This window comes from Cervus canadensis, chromosome 1, assembly GCF_019320065.1.
Source record: "Cervus canadensis isolate Bull #8, Minnesota chromosome 1, ASM1932006v1, whole genome shotgun sequence".
In the NCBI taxonomy this organism is placed as follows: domain Eukaryota; kingdom Metazoa; phylum Chordata; class Mammalia; order Artiodactyla; family Cervidae; genus Cervus; species Cervus canadensis.
This window is the reverse complement of record NC_057386.1, coordinates 10,570,470-10,588,457: the sequence shown is the minus strand read 5'-3', so window position 1 is coordinate 10,588,457 and position 17,988 is coordinate 10,570,470. Positions and strand designations below refer to the sequence as shown.

The following is a 17,988-nucleotide window of genomic DNA, read 5'->3' as shown; positions in this document are numbered from 1 at the left end:
TACTGGCCACGATGGCCTGGGCAGAACACTGGTGGCTCTAGAGCACCCCATCCAGGGCCATCTCACAGTGAGTTCTTTCTCAAACAGAGTCCAGGGACATAACCTCCCTCAGCTGGGATTTACCGCTAAGGTAAATTGATGGAAGTCAAATTCCAAACAGGCAAGTCTGTCTAGACGGTTTGCTAGGTAAATTATGATGCATCTATAGAATAAGATACCATGGAGCCATTGATCATCATGTCTTCTCTATTTATTATCACAACGAATAATTCACAGCAATGACCGCATGAAAATGTGGGTCACAGAGCACCACGGATGAAATGATCCCATTTACATGAGTGTAAACACACATCCACATGCTAACGTACACACATGTACGTGTACGGTGGAGGGAGGAGGTCGGGAGCTATCGCCAAAGTGGATGGGGGAGGGGAGGATTTTCGGTAGTTTTTACACTAAGCATGTATGGTTTTTACAAAAACACCAAAGCTATCACTTTTTTAAATTTAGAAAACACAACAAAGTTACTTTTCATAGACACTTTAAGTCTTTTGGCAAACCTTGGTTTTCCTCTCAACAACAGCACAGCTGCCGCCATCAAGAAGGGAACCCACCTGAGAGATGCCCGCCCTCCCCATTTCCCCGAAATCCAGGAAGGCGCTGGGGCGAGAAGAGGGCTCCTCTCCCAGACCAGGCTGAAATCCCTGCCCTTTCCTTTCTCACCTGGTCTGCCATTCTAGAAGGCTCTCTCTTAACCACTCTTTAAAAAAAAGAGTTTGCATACAGGGAAGAGCAGGGAGGTACCTTTTCAGTCACCTCAGAGGAAGGGGTGAGTCCCACCTGTGGACGCCACACCATTGCCCTCCCCCTCCTCCGGGTCACCTGCTCAGGTTTCTCAGATCCATCTGCAAGGCGGCATCCGGCATCACAGTGACAAGAACCTTCCGGGAGACCCTCTGATGTCGGGCGCCCCTCGGTGGCCCACTCAGGCCTTCAGCAGGGCAATCTTGTGTTCCGGAACAGAGTCTTCATTGCCGTTGTAGGGCTGGGTCCCTGGTTCTTGCTTCAGGTATTTCTCTGTAGAAAACACAAGGTTTTTAAACACTAAAAAAGCAAAGTGAGGATGGGTCAGTTCATGGAATGGGATTAAAGCCTGGCATTTCTGGGGACCCTGAGTGCAGAGAGTTAAGGTCCCTGGGCTGGTGCCCCAAGCCCTGGGCTGGTTTCACCTAAGTCTCCATCATCATCCTCACCACTCTCAGTGCCATGATAACCCTCCTTATTGCCAGGCGGGTTCCATGGTGTGGCTTGGCCCAACCTGCTTATCCAGCTCCTGCGGATCAGCTTCTGGCTGCTTCTAGCAGCAACATGGATGAATCTCACAGATACCAGGTTGAGCCAAGGAAGCCAGACACAGAATCCTTCGATCCCACTACACGAAGTTCTAGAAAAGGCTATGCTGACTGATGGTAGAAGAAATCAGAGCAGCACTTACTCCCAGTGGCAGTCAGGGGAATGAGGGAAATTTCTGGAATGATGGAGATGATCTCCACCCTAACTGGACATCCACTGCATTCATCTGTCAGGACTCAAACTCATACTTAGCTTCTGTGCATTTCATGTGAACTGTGCCTCACATACAATGCTAAAAGATAAAATCTCAGAGCAGAAAGGTCCCCTGACAACCTGCCCATTATCTCACTCTCATTGGAGTGCTCCCCACTCTCAGACTCAAGCCCTGACCCTCCTATCTCCCAGGGTTTCAGTCCTGTGGTCCTGGCCCCCCAGGGCGTGGGCAGTTGGGCTGCTGCAGCTCTATGATGACTGGCCGCACTCACCTGCTTCTTCCAGGGTGCAGAAGTATAGGACTCCCTTCAGGTCAGCGGACAGCAGGACACGGAGAACAGGGACCTGTGGGACAGACAAGCGGTGATTCCAGGTGGGAACACGCTGCCTCACAGCTCCGTGAGAGGAACACGCCCTAAGTGAATACTCTCTGGAGGACAAGGAGACAAGTGCTCTGCAAAAACAGGTCATAACGGATGCAAGCAGAGCTCTGCAGCCCAAGGCCACAAGACAGGAGGCTGGCTGCCTTCCTCGCTATGTGTCACTAGACAAATCACTCAGCTTCTCTGGGCCTCGGTAGCCTCATCTTGACGTGGGAAAGGTGACAACACAGACCTCACCAGGCTACTTCCAGAGTGGATGCCAACACCCACCTGCAGGCCGATGAGGGCAAGGGTGGCGCCCCGCTTGTGGAAGTCCTCCAGAAGCTCCCCAAGCCCCAGCACCACCGTGTAGTCAATGCTGCAGATGTGGGTGCAGTCCAGGGCCACGGAGCGCGGCGGGGATGCTGGGGGGAAAGGAGAGGTCACACCGGGTGCAGGCCACCACAGGAGGCCCTGGCCAGGGGCCTGGGGCCATGTAAGGCCATCAAGAGCACCTCCCCAGTGTGAATGGGAAAGGGAAAGGACAAGGACCCAAGCCATTAGCTGTTTCCTTCACAGGGCAGACAAACAAGCCTCTTTCTCCCCTAAATACCAACTCCCAGAAGCAGTGTGCCCTTAGGGGACACATGCTGGGGACCTGCCACCCTTACTGCATGCAGATAGCGGGGGTGGGGGTTTCACTGGACAAAATTCTGAAATGCCTGAGACTCCCTGGACCCAAGGGCAGGCGAGCTCCTTCCTGACAGTCGAGGGCAGGATCTGGGGTCCAGCAGGAGCCAGGCTGGGTGCAGAGAAGGTGGTGGGGAGCTGGGGGTGACCGCAGCCCATGTGGCCACGTACTTTCCAAAGCCCGGCTCAGTAACGCCTCTCGGAGGGTCTCGATCGCAGGGAAGTGCAGGCCGCTCGCTGGCTGCAAGACTAGCATCGGACCCTCTGACACCTGGGGACAGCAGGGGAAGCCAGTGAGCCCTGGAGGCTGGTTCCACAGGGCAGCTCTGCCAGGCTTCTGGTGGATGGGGAGTGCAGAGCTGGCAGGAGCCCGACCCATGGCCCCACCCACGGCCCCATGCACTGCAGGAGGTTAATGCAGTTAATGCAGGAGGGTCACACCATCCACCAGGTGAAAGGTCACTCGGCAGTGCCTCGGGCCACAGTCACACCGAGAGCCAAAGTGTAAGATGGTGGGATCAAGGGGTCCACCCCATGGCATACTTCACCCCCCTGGGCCCCCTGAGGCAGGTGGGTCCCCCTCAGGGAGGCAGATGGGCTACCTGTATTTTGGGTCTGGCCACGGAGTGCAGGAGAATCAGCACGGACACCAGGGTGCCTGCCAGGATGCCGTACTGGACTTCCCAGAAGCAGAGCAGGAACGTCACGCAGAGGGGCAACAGGTCCAGCCCTGGGAGAGGGGGTCCAGCTGAGAGGAGGACCCTCGTCGGCGAGCCCAGCTCCTAGCTACCTGAGCCCTCCAATGAGGACGCCTCATGTATGGCTTTCATGTAATGAGTAAAGGTGTCTTGGACCCCAAGCAGCCCCCAAGGGACGCCCCCCCGCCAAGGACTTGGGGACTGATGATGCTGACAGGCCATGCCAGCTCAAGGATGTCAAAGGCAGGAAGTCCCTCCCTGTCTGGTCGACCTGGCCCCTGGCCCCAGGAATGAAGCCACAGTGGGCACTTCTCAGGGGACCAAGGATAAAGGGATGCAGAAGTCACGTAAATCCCTCAACTCCTTTGAGAAACAAAATAGAGTAAAAACTTGTTATAGTAAATGAACTGCAGGTTCAGGGGACCTGGAGCTGAAATGACAGTGGAGAAGGGAGGCTGTGACGTGGGCGCTGCTGGTCATCCCAAAGCCACCACCTCACCCCAACTGGGCTGGTGTGGGAAGCGGCTGACAGCAGGGGCAGGATCATTGATAAACCTCAGGGCCGACAGACAGGAGACACATACTCTTCACTCGCCAGAGCGTCCTGACGATCTTGGTGTCAAACAGGGGGACCACAGCCATGATAATGACGGCAGCCAGGGCAGACTTGGGGATGTAGTAGAAAAGCGAGGTCAGGTAGTCCAGCGACAGCAACACCAGGGCTCCTGTGGGGGTGTGGGGGCACCGTGACTTCGTGGCCCTGCCGCCCGACTCCCACCCAGCAAGGAGCCCTCTAGGGGCACAGAGCTGGGCGCCAGAGCCAACAGCACCCGCACCCCAGGCTCCTTCCTCTTCTTTCCTCCCATCTCACTGCCATGGACACAGGAGAACATGCTGTGTGTGTTCGAGGGGTGCTCACCCGTCATCAGGCCCCCTGCTGGGGTGCACACTCCCGACTGGGCATTCACGGCCGTCCTGGAAGGTGAGAGAAACCCATTAGTGGCTGTCAGTCAGACAGGGAGAGCAGGGGAGGTCCACACAGCTATGGCTGGTCTCCAGGAATGGGGGCTCCCGTGGCGGGAGGTGGGCAGTGGGGGAAATGGGAGCCCTCAGCAACGTCGCCACCTAGTGGAGAAACTTAGACATTGGCGCACTGGGTCCTCTCACCAAGGGGGGACTCCTGGGCCTTCTCAACCCAAAATAACAGATAGGCATGTATGAGAGAAGCCTGGTTGTAAATCCAAATGTTCAACACTGTATTTGTGCTAGATATCAGGGGACATAAAATATGACCTTAACAGGTTCGCAACCCAGTTATGCCAACAAGAGCATATAAAAAGTTAACCTGAAAATTGGTTAGAGGTTTTACTTCATGAATGCTAGTATAGCACCTACCAAGTCACCAGCATTGTTCTACGTGATTTTCTTTAAACTCTCTAAATAATTTTGCTGAGACAGGCCCTGTCATGATTCTACTTTACAGACAGGGATGCTGAGATGTTGGAGGTCGGGCCATGTGCCCTGCGCCTCCTTGACACAAGGGTTTGGGGTGTCAGGAAGGTTTAAGCGCTCAGACAGTATTGGGTTGGGTTCCAGGACTTGGCCTGAGGGCTGGGCACTGATGCCTCCTCTTCTCTTTCCAGCCACGGGCCACCCTCTCACCCTGCCCTTCTGCTCTTCGGGGGTTTGTATGGTGACCCCACCTGACAGTCTGTCCCTCCTCAGGCAGAGCTGCAGTCTTTCCTGCCCCCACTATCTTTCAGGAATTAACTCAAGCAACAAGACGCTAGGAACATTTCCATGCATGGGCATCTTTTTAATGTTAAACTGCAAAACTGTGTGTGCATGCTCAGTCACTTCAGTCGTGCTGACTCTTAATGACCCCATGGACTGTAGCCCACTAGGCTTCTCTGTCCATGGGATTCTCCAGGCAAGGAATACCGGAGTGGGCTGCCATGCCCTCCTTCAGGGAATCTTCCCAGTCTAGGGACTGAACCCATGTTTCTTATGTCTCCTGCATTGGCAGGCAGGTTCTTTACCCCTAGCTATCACCTGGGAAGCCCACAACACTGTGTACTATTGTAAAGAAAACCAGCCAAAGAGGTGAGGGAAGCAGATGGAGTGCCCCCATCCTGCCTCCCTGTGAACTCTGTCAGAGCTGACCGAGGGAGAGAAGACAGATAGGGAGAACCATGAAAACGGCCTCAGGACATGGGAAGGACTCCGCAGGGGAGCTGGTTCTTCAAGTCAGAAGACCTTCTGTCTGAGGCTGGGACATCCCTGGAGACACAGAGAGGGAGCATGTGGTCACTCACCGTCCAAAGCTGCCTGTGACCGGGTAGGAGGAGAAGAGGGAGCCCAGGATGTTGGTTAAGCCTAGGGAGAAAACAGAAGGAAAGGGTTCATGCAGGAGAAGGATCATGAAACAGAGAGGAAAAGGAGATATGAAGGCAGGACACAGAAACCAGAAAGAAACAGAAGACAGGAGGTGGGGGCAGCCTGTATCGGGCTCTCCCTTCCTCTAGGATGGACAAGACAAACCACCGTCTGCCCAGTGTGCTGAGGTTGAGTCCAGCTATGAAGCAATTCTGCCCCCGGCCTTGCCCGTGTGAGTTAGATATGCCTTTTCCTGTGTGTAAGAACAAGGAATCCCACTGCCCAGAAGTGGGGGGGTAGGCGGGCGGTGGCTGAACAGGGCAAGTGTGCACAGGCCCAAAGTGCCCAGTCCTGCTGGGGTCCCTCATGGTCTGAGTTCCTTCAAAGCCACACTCCTTTCGTGAGATGACTGGCCAAAGTGAAGCCTTTGATTAATCTCTACTGGACATACCCATGCCTGGAGCCTGGCTGGGAACTCAGAATGGAGTTAATCAGCCCACATTCATCACCTTGGCTTGTCAGCAGCCTCCTCAGCCAGTGGCCTCCACAAAGATGACCACAGCCTCCTTGGTTCCGCAAAACCCACAGCCAGTCATAGGTTCAAGGCCTGCTCTCAAGATAGCGCAGATGACACTCAAGATACAGCCCTCCACAGTCAGGAAGGCTGGGGCCAACTTGAGTCCTAACTCATCCACAGGGTGGAGCAAAGGCAGCCAAGATCCTGCAGGATCAGCAGGCTCACCTGAGATTGTATCTGGCCACATTCCTCAGCCATCTGATCCTCATCCTGGAAAGCCCCTACCCCCAGCCCAGGAGGAACATTCCAGGTGTTTCTCGACACAGAACAGGCCACGGCCCTCAGAGTCAGGGACACAGCAGGTGCTCAACGAGCCTCAGTCAGATTGGACACCAGATGTCGGTAGCCTACTCCTAGCAATTAAACTGAATCACCTGAGATGGGTGCAAGGGCCCCACTCGGGCAAGCTGTGCATCCTGCGTGTCAGCTCCACCACCACCCAGCCCCCGAGAGCCGCCCGCTGCTGGAGTCTTACCAATGGCCAGCAGCTCCTGGTTGGAGTTAATTCGGTAATTATTTTGAGAAGCTAAAGAGAACGGACAAAACATTGTTACTAGATATATATCATAGGAAAAATGTTTGTGAAATGATAAAACAGGATACCAGTTTCTCCCTACAGCACTATGTTTCATAAATATAAGATATAAACACAGATAAAATATATACATATATGCAAAGGTGTATGTGTCTCTGTGTGTTTACAAAAAAAAAACCAAAAAAGAGTAGAAAGACATAGAGTGAAATGTTACCAGCAGTTAATCGGGGTAGTAAGGGAGTTTATAAGTGATTCATCTTTTCTTCATCCATTTCTGAACTGCCAATATTTTGTGTGACAAATATTGCTTTTATAATAAGGGAAGGATGTTTTAAACTAAAAGCTCTCTGGTTACAGGTCACGATGACTAGAGAGTCTCAGATGAGGCCTAGAGAGATGAGCAGGAAGATTTAGGGAGAACCCATGGAGGAGCATGAATCTGAAGACAGCAGTTGGCAAACTTTCTGTAAAGTGCCAGACCGTCAATACTTCAGTCCTGTTTTAACATTTACTTATTTGGCGACATCAGGTCTGAGTTGTGGTACATGGGATCTTCTGTTGCAGCGCACGCAATCTCTAGTTGCACAGTGTGGGTTTCGTTTCCCTGTGGCATGTGGGATCTTAGTCCTCCAACCAGGGATCAAACTCATGTCCCCTGTATTGCAAGGCAGATTCTTAACCACTGGACCACCAGGGAAGCCTTCAATACTTTAGGTTTTTTTCTTTTTTTTAACGCTTTAGGTTTTGAGGATCACACTCTCTGTCACACTGCTCAGCTCCTCACTGTAACACAAAGTAGCCACACACCATGAAACAACTGAGCAAGAAACCATCTTCCAGTAAAACCTTATTTGTGAACTGAAATAGGAATTTCATATACTTTTCATGTGTCCCCAAATCCTAATCCTCTTTAGATTTTTTTTTGAACATTTAAAATGCAAAAGCCATTCTTAGGTGACGGGCAGCCGGCCGTGGCTTACTAAGCCTTGATTTAAGAGTGCGACAAGCTTTGCAAATGAGTACAGAAAATCAGCGGACTTGAAAAGGAAACAGTTTTCTAAGTAATAAACAAGATGAGTAAAAGTTGTCACATGCAGATTCCAAGATATGCTCCTCCAAATTAAAAAAAAAAAAAAAAGGATCAGAAAAATAAAAACTAAACAAGAAAGATGTGAACTGAACAGGTTACAAACTGAAATGTAGTGTGGTCTTGAGCGATTGTTGGCATTTGCAAAGGAAAACCCTTTAGAATGCTTTAGAGTCTCCTTGGAATGGTCTAAGGATGCAGATGCTGGGACTTCAGGGAAAGAAAGAAACAGAATCCTGGCACAACCTGGGCTGAGCAGTAAACACAGTTTAGGTAGTCATAACAACATACATGTCATGTATCTGAATTTTAACCTTTAGAGTCAAATTAGACCCAAAGACTTAACCCTGCTAGAGAACAGAAAAAGCACGTCATCCTCATGGACAATACAGAGCACAAGCCCAAGGACCTAAGACAGACACGGGGACACGTGAAGGGTTTGGCAGCCCCAGCTCAGGCAGAGGGAATCAGTATTGAGCAGCTAACATATAAGTAGATAAACATTTTCCAGCCTCTGAGCGGGTGTGGAGGGGACAGACCAGCTGTGTTCAGACACCTGGAAAGGGTACCTTGTTAAATTTTTACGAATTTTGCTAACAGGTTGTCAAATACAGCCATTATTACCAATTACATGAAAAATTTCAATTAAATCAATTACATTAAAAACAAAAATAATACTTAAAATATGTCCATTCCTAACGTGCTTTATTACCTTTCATTATGACCAATGAAATTACTTAGCTGTATGCGTACAATGGATAGTGGCTATTTCATATCTCATCACAAGACCTTAATGTTCAGACTCCACATTCAGCTTGAAATTAGTTGGCAGCGTGAGGGTGTATACCACACACAGAAAAGTTCAACTGGCAAAGGCTCAATGCAGGACCTTTTATGTCCACAGAGAGTGGACTGTCAAATATTTCCAGTTACTGGAAGAGATTTTTCATTTGACAATCCATTTTCACTATTTTTTTTTCAAAAAACATAAACATATGTTACTTGGATAAAAATTAGAAGTTTTAAAAATCAGAGCAGATAAAAGCAAGCAGGAGAGCAGGCAAGCAAGGCAGGCTGAGCTCCGGGTTGAGGTGCCAGGGAGGGCGTGGGTGGTGAGCATCTTACCAAAGGATTTGGCCACTGCAATGCTCTCCAGGAGACCCATCAGGGGTACCACGACCAGCCCGGCCCCCATTCCCTGGGAGAGGAGAGAGGGGTGGTGAGTGACCCTCCAGGGAAGGACAGAAGAGGTCTGACCAGGCAGTGACCCGATAAGGCAAGCACTGGCTTGTCCACGTCTGACGGAAGCAAACGTAACTTTAGCGGCAGGGCTGTGAGCTCACACTGCAAGGAGCACGACACAGAGCAGAACAGGACAAATTCCTGCTCTGCCAGCGTCTGTGATGGCGGAAACGCCCCTGGGCTCAGGGCGGAAAAAATACCCATGGTGTCCCTTGAGGCTGTGCCTAATCAGGAATGCATTCACACCTGTCTCCATACCAGAGACGCACCTTCCTGAGGACGCAGCAGTCCGAGCTGAGGTCAGAGCTGCTGGTCTCTAAGCTGATGCATCAGGAGACAGAACCAGGGTCGGGGGCTGCAGCCTCGGCCAAACTGGCCGGGTTCCGTCTCTACCCACCTGTACCATCTCGGTGAAGGAGACGGTCCCATTGGCAGTGGTCACTGAGAAGGGAGGGATGTGGGCATCGGGGAGTCCCTCGGGTGTCTTCCCAGTTAGAACAAAAGGTTGGTATCCGGTCACCTGGAAGGAGTATGCGACCAAGGCAGCAAAGGAGACCACCAGGGCGTTGCGAGCTAGGATAGACGGGGAGAATGAAGGACATTAGCAGGATAAGGAGGGTCATCTCCAGAGAAAATTATAATCCTACATATGTATGTACATACAAAGTTTGTTCTCTGACAATAATGGAGTTACATTAGAAATCAGTAGCAAAATATTAATTAGAAAATCACCAAATATTTGGAAACTAACTCCTAAAAGGCTCCTGGTTCAAAGGAGAAATGAAATAATCCACTCCTAAATAATCCACAATTCAAAGGAGATGTCAAAATGGAAATTAGCATTTAGAACTAAATGAAAGTGAAACTATAACCTATCAAAATTGTGGGCTGCAGCTAAACCAGTGCTGAACAGAGAAACTTATTATCCTGAACACTGTATCAGAGAAGAAGGATGGACTCAAAGACCTCAGCTTCTGCCTTAAGATTTTGAAAAGGAAAGGTAAATTTAAGATCAGCCAATGCAAGGAAATAATAAATAGCAGAGAAGAATCAATGAACTAGAAGAAAGCAATGGAGAGATCAATGTTGAGAGAATAGAGTTCTGTGAGATAAATAAAATCAATACACTTCTACATCAGTTGACAAGGAAAAAGGGCAAGTGACCTGGGAGCAAGTCCTCACTCTGCCTCATCCTTCCTACATGCCCTTGAGAAGTCTTATTTGGTTTGTCTGTTTTATCTTTCAGAGCCTTACTTCCCTCACTGGCAAAACAGGGGAAATAATATCCTATCCTCAAGGCTGTGATGAGAATCAAAAGAAGTGATGTTTGTGAAGTGCTTCCTGAGAGTCTGCATTTCCAACAAGTTTCCAAGCTGCTGGTCTGAGTCCACACTTTCAGTGTCAAACTTCTAGACAACAGAGCCTGTTTTCATTATCTTACAGATGACTATACTAAAGTGCATAAAATTTTGAAAACAACTCATGCAAGTGCCATGTGGCTAAGCTAGGACTTGAAGCCAGGAGTTTTGCTTTTTTCTTAAACAGATGATTTTTTTTTTTTAAGTTACCTATAGATGGCTGGAGGAATACAGAAAAGAGTATCTTTGAAGCTCAGAGAGTTGTTTTTATTTTTTGGCCACACCTTGCAGCATGCAAGATCATAGTTGCTGGATCAGGAATCAAACTTGTGCACCCTGCAGTTTCCATTGAATCACCAGATAAGTCCCCAGGACTTTTCACTATAAATCCAGTGCTCTTCCACCCTCCCCACCATCTGGAGTGCTCAACATTAACCCATGGCCTTCAGGCTGCAGAAGAGGGTCTGGTGAGTGATTCTAGGGACTGAGAACCAGCTGGAGAATCTGAAAGTGACTCAAAGGCTAAGAATCTAGCCACCCCTTCTTCTCACATGTGGCTGGATTTCACAGCTGTCAAGGGGTAGGTCCAAGTGGGGTAATTTCTGTTCCCTTCAGCTCTGGGAAGGGCCACTAGATATCAGCACTTCCGTGCTTTGCTATACTTGCCATGCTATCTTGGTGTCACCTAGTGGCAGCTCAGTGGAGAGATTTCTATTGACACCCCACTCCCATCCCTCACCGCCCCACCCAGAGACGGCCCTTCAACCAGCCAATGGTCTCGTGAACTCTCCTCATCTGGCAGCCTTTCATCTCAGCCTTTCTTTACAGATCCTCTGACTGATTCCAGGCCCAAAGCAAAATCTTTACCCTCTGAAAGTGAAAAGTGAAAATCGCTCAGTCGTGTCTAACTCTTTGCAACCCCATGGACTATACAGTCCATGGAATTCCCCAGGCCAGAATATTGGAGTGGGTAGCCTTTCCCTTCTCCAGGGGATCTTCCCAACCCAGGGATCGAACCCAGGTCTCCCACATTGCAGATTCTTTCCAGCTGAGCCACAAGTGAAGCCCAAGAATACTGCAGTGGGTAGCCTATGCTTTCTCCAGTGGATCTTTCTAACCCAGGAATCAAGCCAGGGTCTCCTGCATTGTAGGTGGATTCTTTAACAAGTAACCTATTAGCATTGCCCATACCCTCTGCAGCTGCACAATTAAAACAGGACCAGTTTGTCTCAGTGGAACTAGTTTTCTTCCCCAGAGACCTGCCAGGGTTTCTCAGCCTTCGCACTGCTGTTTTGGGTCAGATCACTCTTTGCCATGGGCAACTGTACACTGCAGGATGTTTATTGATGTCCCTGGTCTCCACCCATCACATGCCAGAAACAGCTTTGCCCCACAGGGCTAACCACAAACGTCTCTGGACATTGGCAAAAGTCCCACAGTTGAGGGGCAGGGGCATGGTGTACAGTCATTCCTGGCGGAGAACTGCTGCTGCTAAACCAGTTTCCAGGCTGACTACCTATCAGAACCACCTAGTGAGTGATGTGAGAATCTCGAGGGGTGGGATTCCGGTTCCTGGGGTGACCACAACATGAGCCCAGGTTAGAGAAGACAACTGTGGAAGTGCTCCCTCAGCCGGAAGGCTCCCTCACCTGTGGTGGCAGTCCAAACCAGCCCGTGGCTGAGCCGCACTCCAGTGGGCATCTCGGGATGGACAGGAGGCACGTGGTCCCGCATCAGCTTCAGCACCAGCAGCAGCACCATGCAGACCAGCCCCAGCACTGCATCGCCCACCCTGCAGATGGACACCAGTCACCGCCCAACCCCACCGACAGCACCGGCCTTCTGGCCTTTGGCTGCTGCAAAGTTTTCTCTCTCGAATGCTCTTTTTGCTTTTTTCTAAGAAATTTGTGTCCCTATTCCACTTCAAATCTTTATTCAAAACTTAGTAGGAAAGAGAAAAACAAACCTTAGTAGGTATGCAGGCCCTAGGGGTTGAGGGCCAGATCACAGGGGTAACTGCACTATCACTCCTAGTTTCAGTTTATAGCTCTCTGGGCTACAAATGACTCGTTGGTTCCAGAAGACTCACTTCTGACCAGTCCATCTCCATCTCCACTGCCCCCTGTGACCCCCACCAGGTATATCTTATGGGCCTGGAAACCTCAGCAACAGATCAAAAGGGAAGAAGACGATGGTCACAGAGTTTCTCCCCGACTCCCTCCAGGTAGCTCCCCCTACAGCTTCCTCCTGGTCATTTCTTCCTCTTGCCCCTCCAGTGAGAGAGGGGTCCTGACCTGTGGCCAGGATCATCTCCTATTTGTCCCTTTAACCCACTGGCCCTCTGGGAGACGCAGTTCCACCTGAGGGAGGCACTTGCTAAGTGAACTGCCTCTACCTGTCGCCCATCCCTTGGGAACCTGCGTATCTGCCGGCCTCAGCCTCCCCCTGCCCTACGTTCTCCTCTTTGCTGAACTATAAATTCTTTGAGTGAGAGGCTGCCTGCCCTTCCCTTTCGTGGTCTCTTCTTACTTCAAACAACTGAGAAAGCCCTGCATGGGGTCATGCTGACCAGCGCACCAGACTGACTGGAGCAGAGCTTTTCAAGCTTCAATCAATATGCTGGCCAATCCCCTGGGGCTCTTGTCAACCTGACCAATTCAGGTCTGTGCCGGCCAGAGTGTGTATATCTTACCAGCTGCCAGGTGATGCCAATGGTACTGCTCATGGGACCCCTGTTTAAGCAGCAGGGCCCCAGAGGACTGGAATAAATGCCAACTGGGAGTGGAAATGGGGAGGGGACTGTGAGAGGGGTCTACAAGGAAGAGCTTACTAACGCAGGGGGCAGAAACTCAGCCGACCAGTACCTGGTCTCTCCGATGTTGTGGAAAGTGTAATACACTTGCAGGAAAAACTGCCTGGGGATGTGCTGCAGTCCCAGCAGGTTCTGTTCAAACAGAGATTGTGGTTAGACAACCTTCTGCAACATGAACCCTGAGGCCTCTCCCTTGCAGCGTCTTAATATCATTCTAAACCTGGAGTCCCCCACCCCCAAGCGCCCTTCCTGAGGGAAAACACTTGCTGGCTCTACCGGGCTTATCTAAGTCCATTCCCAAAGCCTCCCACGGGCAGATGGAAGCCATCCCTCCCCAAGGGAGAAGGGACGCGGAGGGCATTTCACAATGTTCACGTTGTTTCAGGCCTTTGCAAATTATTTTCCTGTCTGAGGAAAATCAGTATGGGCGACCTCCAGCCAAGGAAACTTGTTCAACAAGTGCCCTGATTAATGGTCCTGGGTCCAGAGTCCTGCGGCCCCAAACCCGCCCGCACAGACCCGGCAGCCTGTGGCCGGCGGCCTCGTCCATCACCTAGCGGCCCGCCCCCCACAGCATAGGCCCCGCCGCCATTGGCCCGAGACCGCGTCCGTCACTCGGAGGCCCGCCCTCCGGGCACCGCCCCCTACCGGAGGGAAAAATCTGCGCAGGCAGGCAGAACTGCGCAGGTGGGGCCGGGACGGGGCGCCAAATCTGCAGCCCTCGTCAGGGAGAAGGGGCGCCGCTCTGTGCTTTACTTCTTTATCTGGCTGGGATCAGAAGGGGCAGTCGAGGCCAGACTCCCAGGGTGGTCAGGCTCCAAGGACCCCACAACCCGCTGTGCACACAGCCATTGAAGGCGAAGGCCACTGAGGAGGTGGGACACACACGGGGGTTTCCGTCCTGGGCAGGGGACTCCTGTTTGGGCAGGTGAAGAGGAACCCCACCCTACCCCAGCCTAAAGGTTCTCAGAGGGCTGTCATGACCTAGTCAAGGTTTTGAAGACAGGGCCTAGGATTGTCGAATAGGATGCGTAAAGCAGCTACCCTCTCACTGTGTTATGAAAAAAAGAGCATTTTTGACACTAAAAATGAAGGATAATGTTTCCAGAATAAAGGACACAGCATCCCACGAAACAACATTTGCCAAGCTTACCCTGACATATGTGTGTACATAATCTATCCTTTGAATTTACCCACATTGTTCTAGGCTGTTTCCTCCCCTGTAAATGGAGATAATGACAAGCTTACCTCCCAGAGGACTTGTGAGAACTAAATGCAGGGTGCAGTCAGTCCCACACCCAAACGGGTCAGCTACCTTAGTCTCTCTCACATGTACCCCTCTGGGGCTTTGTGTTCTCACTTTCTTACTTGGCCTCCATCCTTGAAGACTGTCACCGGCCAGAATGAAGCAGAGCCTGACAGTGGGACTCACACCATGGAGAGCCTGGTGTGTGCATGTGTCTGTGACCCTGAATCTCTACGATTCAGCTCAGTTTCATTCTGCACAGCACAGCTCGGGACAGCCACGTTGGAAGCAAAACAGTCCCTGCCCTCTAGGCACTCAGAACCCAGTGGAAGGAGAACAAATGATATCCTCAGATGATGGATGATTACTGATTCCAATACTTGCCACAGATGTTTAAATGGAAACATAAAGGAGCACGATATTTGAAAAACACTGAATGAGAAGTTGGGGGTGGGGAGACATAAAAATGAAATCACCTAGCTAAACTAGCTTGGGGGAGCAATTTGCTTGTCAAAATTTTGGCAGTATGCTTGTGATCTGTGAAGACCTGATGGCTGAGTGTGTATTAGAGGCTGCAGAACTCTGTGAGGTGAACCAAGCACTTAGCCATGAAAACACTGACAAGTGTGGGGGCTGTCATTACTGGTTCCCCAAATTACCTGTGGTAGAACTTGGCCATCACTCAAGATCTCCCCCAAAGGATGGTTTTATTAATGGAGACTCAGGTCAGCACCACAGGCTCTGGACCCTCAAAGAGCAAGAGTATGACAGGCCCACACATATCAGGACACGGCCTCAGTCCTGTTAGCCAGTAGTGCCCCAGGGCCAACTAGTGTGCCTACCTTGATCTGCCCGAAGCCGATGATGATGGCAGCAGCCGAGGTGAAACCTTTAATGACGGGACAGGAGATGAAGTCCAGCAGGAGTCCTGGATAGCCAAGAGGGAACACCACGCTGGTCCCAGCCCTACTGGCTCAATGTGGGCTGGGAGAGGTGAGGGTTTGACTGGGGCTAAAGACTAGTGGAGGGCATGCCCTGTTTGGGCTGGTTTGGAGAGCAGGAGAGACTATGGACTGAGCCCATGGGCACTTCTCCAAGTGTCCTGGCTGAGCATATTAGGGAAGGGCTGAGAGTCATCCTTCCTTAGATACACACACACACCCACCTGGGATAGCCCTTGAAATGCAAAGAAGGAACTGCTGAAGGCATGGCATTGCCAGGAGAACTGTAGCCCCCCACCCTCACGGCAGGAAGGCCTGAGAGTCTTACCTAAGCGCAGTATCCCCATGCCTAACTGGATGCAGCCCGACAGAAAGGCCAGCAGCACAGCGTACGCAGGCTCGTGGAAGGTGTAGAAGGAGACCAGGAGGGACATGATGGCTGTGGGGCCCAGTGTCACATCTCGGGAGGTACCCAGAAAGAAATATACGAAGCACCCCATGAAGGCAGAGTAGAGGCCGTACTGTTGGGCAGAGAGAGCAATGAATACCCACAAGGCACATGGCACAACCCCGGGGTCCCTGGCGTAGCTGACTGAGCAGAGGAATCCGTGTTGTCTGCTGTGTATTCTGGGCACAGCAGTATATACAGGCGGGGCAAACTGCTTACCCTCTGTTACCCAAGGTTGTGGACCTACAGTGATTAGGGGCCTCTTTTCTACCCACACCCACCTGGGGCCTAGTGTTCTTATGTCTGAGTCCATGAGCCTGAGAAAGGGTTCTTAAAGCCAAGGTGAGTCATCTCGTTGGCCCCATCAGGCCATCCAGAGCTAACTTGGTGCCTGTGTGTAACAACTGTGACAAGAAGGGTTATAGGGGCACGTGTCTGCCCAAAGGCCATCACATGCTCTAGGTTACAAAATAAGGCTTTGTGGGACTGGAGCCCAGGGTGCCCCCTTGTCTGGAGGGGATACTATGCCTTTCTACTCTGCTCCTGGATGAGCACTAAGGCCTGGAGTGGGGTCAGGCTGAGGGGAAAGGAGGTGGGGAGCAGCAGGGGCAGACATCTCACCTGGGGAGGGAGTCCAGCCACCTCGGCATAGGCCAGCGCCTGGGGAATGACTGTGAGCCCGACTGAGATCCCAGCGATGAAGTCCATCTTCAGGGCATACCAGGTGTAGTCAGGCAGCCAGCCCAGGAAAGGCAGCCACTTCTGCATGGTCTCAGTGGACCAGCAGCAGGACATAGGGGCAAAGCCCTTGGGTGGCTTCATAGGAGACATAGGAGGCGACATGTCTGGAGAGGGGGGTAGGACACAGACCAGCAGTCAGAGTCTGGGCTTCAGAAAACCCAGCAATAAGGGAGGAGGGGGTTGCCCAGAGACCTCAAGAGATGCGCCATTGGTCTCTCCCACGTAGAGGGGTGGAGCCAGACGGGTTAAATCTGCCCCCACCTTGCTGATCTGAGACAGGAAACCAACAGCTTATGTAGAGAAGCCCCCAATGGAAGATGCAGTGCCCCCTCCTCACCGACTGCTCTCGCTGAACCCCACCTGCCCAGACCCTAGGTGCCTTCTCTTCCGCCATCAACTCTGGCCCAGAAAAAAAAAAGAAAAATGATTTCTCAATGAGAAGCCTAAATGGTAACGAGACTCAACGTTTCGTTTCCCAGGAAAATTTATTTCCTTTTTTATTCCCCGCTCTCCCTGAAAATTTAACGGGGAGCAGTGCAGAGAAAAGCAGGTCCACGGGGACAGCCACAGCTGTCCGGCGAGGAGTGGGAGGGGTGACTGGACATGCGAGCTTCCTGAGATTTTCCAAGTGCGCACCACAGCAGGCTCCACCCACTACGGCAGACTGCAGCGCTGTGGTGGGGGGGCTCCATCCCAAGGCTGCACCTCACCCCAACCCCCACCTGTGGCGTTTCATCTTTAGAGGAGCCCTAGGTATTCTAGTCTATTCTGAACGAACGTCAGCGGCTCCCCCACTAATTCGGGTCGCGCATTCTCTGGCGCCCTTGGCGCGCAAAGCCCGTCTCAGCCCACCCCCTACTCCCGGCCCTAGTGAGGATGTTCCAGACAGAACCTGCCCCCCACCCCCAAAGCCTCTTGCCCCGGACGCTGGGGTCTAAGGCGTGGGGATCCCACGCTGGCTGACCGTCTGTGGCCTGCTAGCCCCAGCAAGACGGAGTGTGTAGGGGACCTGGGTGGGGATGAAGTGGGTGGGAGCGGGGTCCCCGCGGGAGGCGCCCGCACTCTCGGACCCCATGTCGCCCCCCGAGTCAGCCGCCCACCAGCGATCCCGGCCGGTACCCGGGCGGCTTGCTCACCCGGTCCCGGTCCCAGGCCCCGCCGCCGTCCGCCGCGCACTCACCGGACGCCACAGCTCCGGGTCTCCCGTCGTCTCCGCAGCTCCGGGTCTCCCGTCGTTTCCGCAGCTAGTCTGCAGAAACCGGAGAGGGAGGGGGAGTGGGAGCGGGAGCGGGGGCGGGTCCTGGGCGGG

The 17,988-nt window shown here is 52.0% G+C and overlaps 1 protein-coding gene across 1 annotated transcript; it reads right to left on the bottom strand.

Moving 5' to 3' along the window:
• Nucleotides 1–232: 232 nt before the first annotated feature.
• Nucleotides 233–17,983, bottom strand: SLC26A11 (solute carrier family 26 member 11). The gene is made up of 17 exons (XM_043462693.1): nucleotides 17,860–17,983; nucleotides 16,560–16,783; nucleotides 15,819–16,011; nucleotides 15,392–15,477; nucleotides 13,356–13,435; nucleotides 12,141–12,283; nucleotides 9,531–9,706; nucleotides 9,017–9,089; nucleotides 6,745–6,795; nucleotides 5,632–5,692; nucleotides 4,236–4,291; nucleotides 3,901–4,041; nucleotides 3,221–3,348; nucleotides 2,790–2,889; nucleotides 2,220–2,353; nucleotides 1,839–1,911; nucleotides 233–1,077 (listed from the first exon to the last, which is right to left on the bottom strand). The coding sequence occupies exons 2-17, from the start codon at nucleotides 16,779–16,781 to the stop codon at nucleotides 986–988; spliced, it is 1,809 nt and encodes a 602-aa protein (XP_043318628.1). The 5' UTR covers nucleotides 16,782–16,783; nucleotides 17,860–17,983; the 3' UTR covers nucleotides 233–985.
• Between the last annotated feature and the right edge of the window lie 5 nt (nucleotides 17,984–17,988).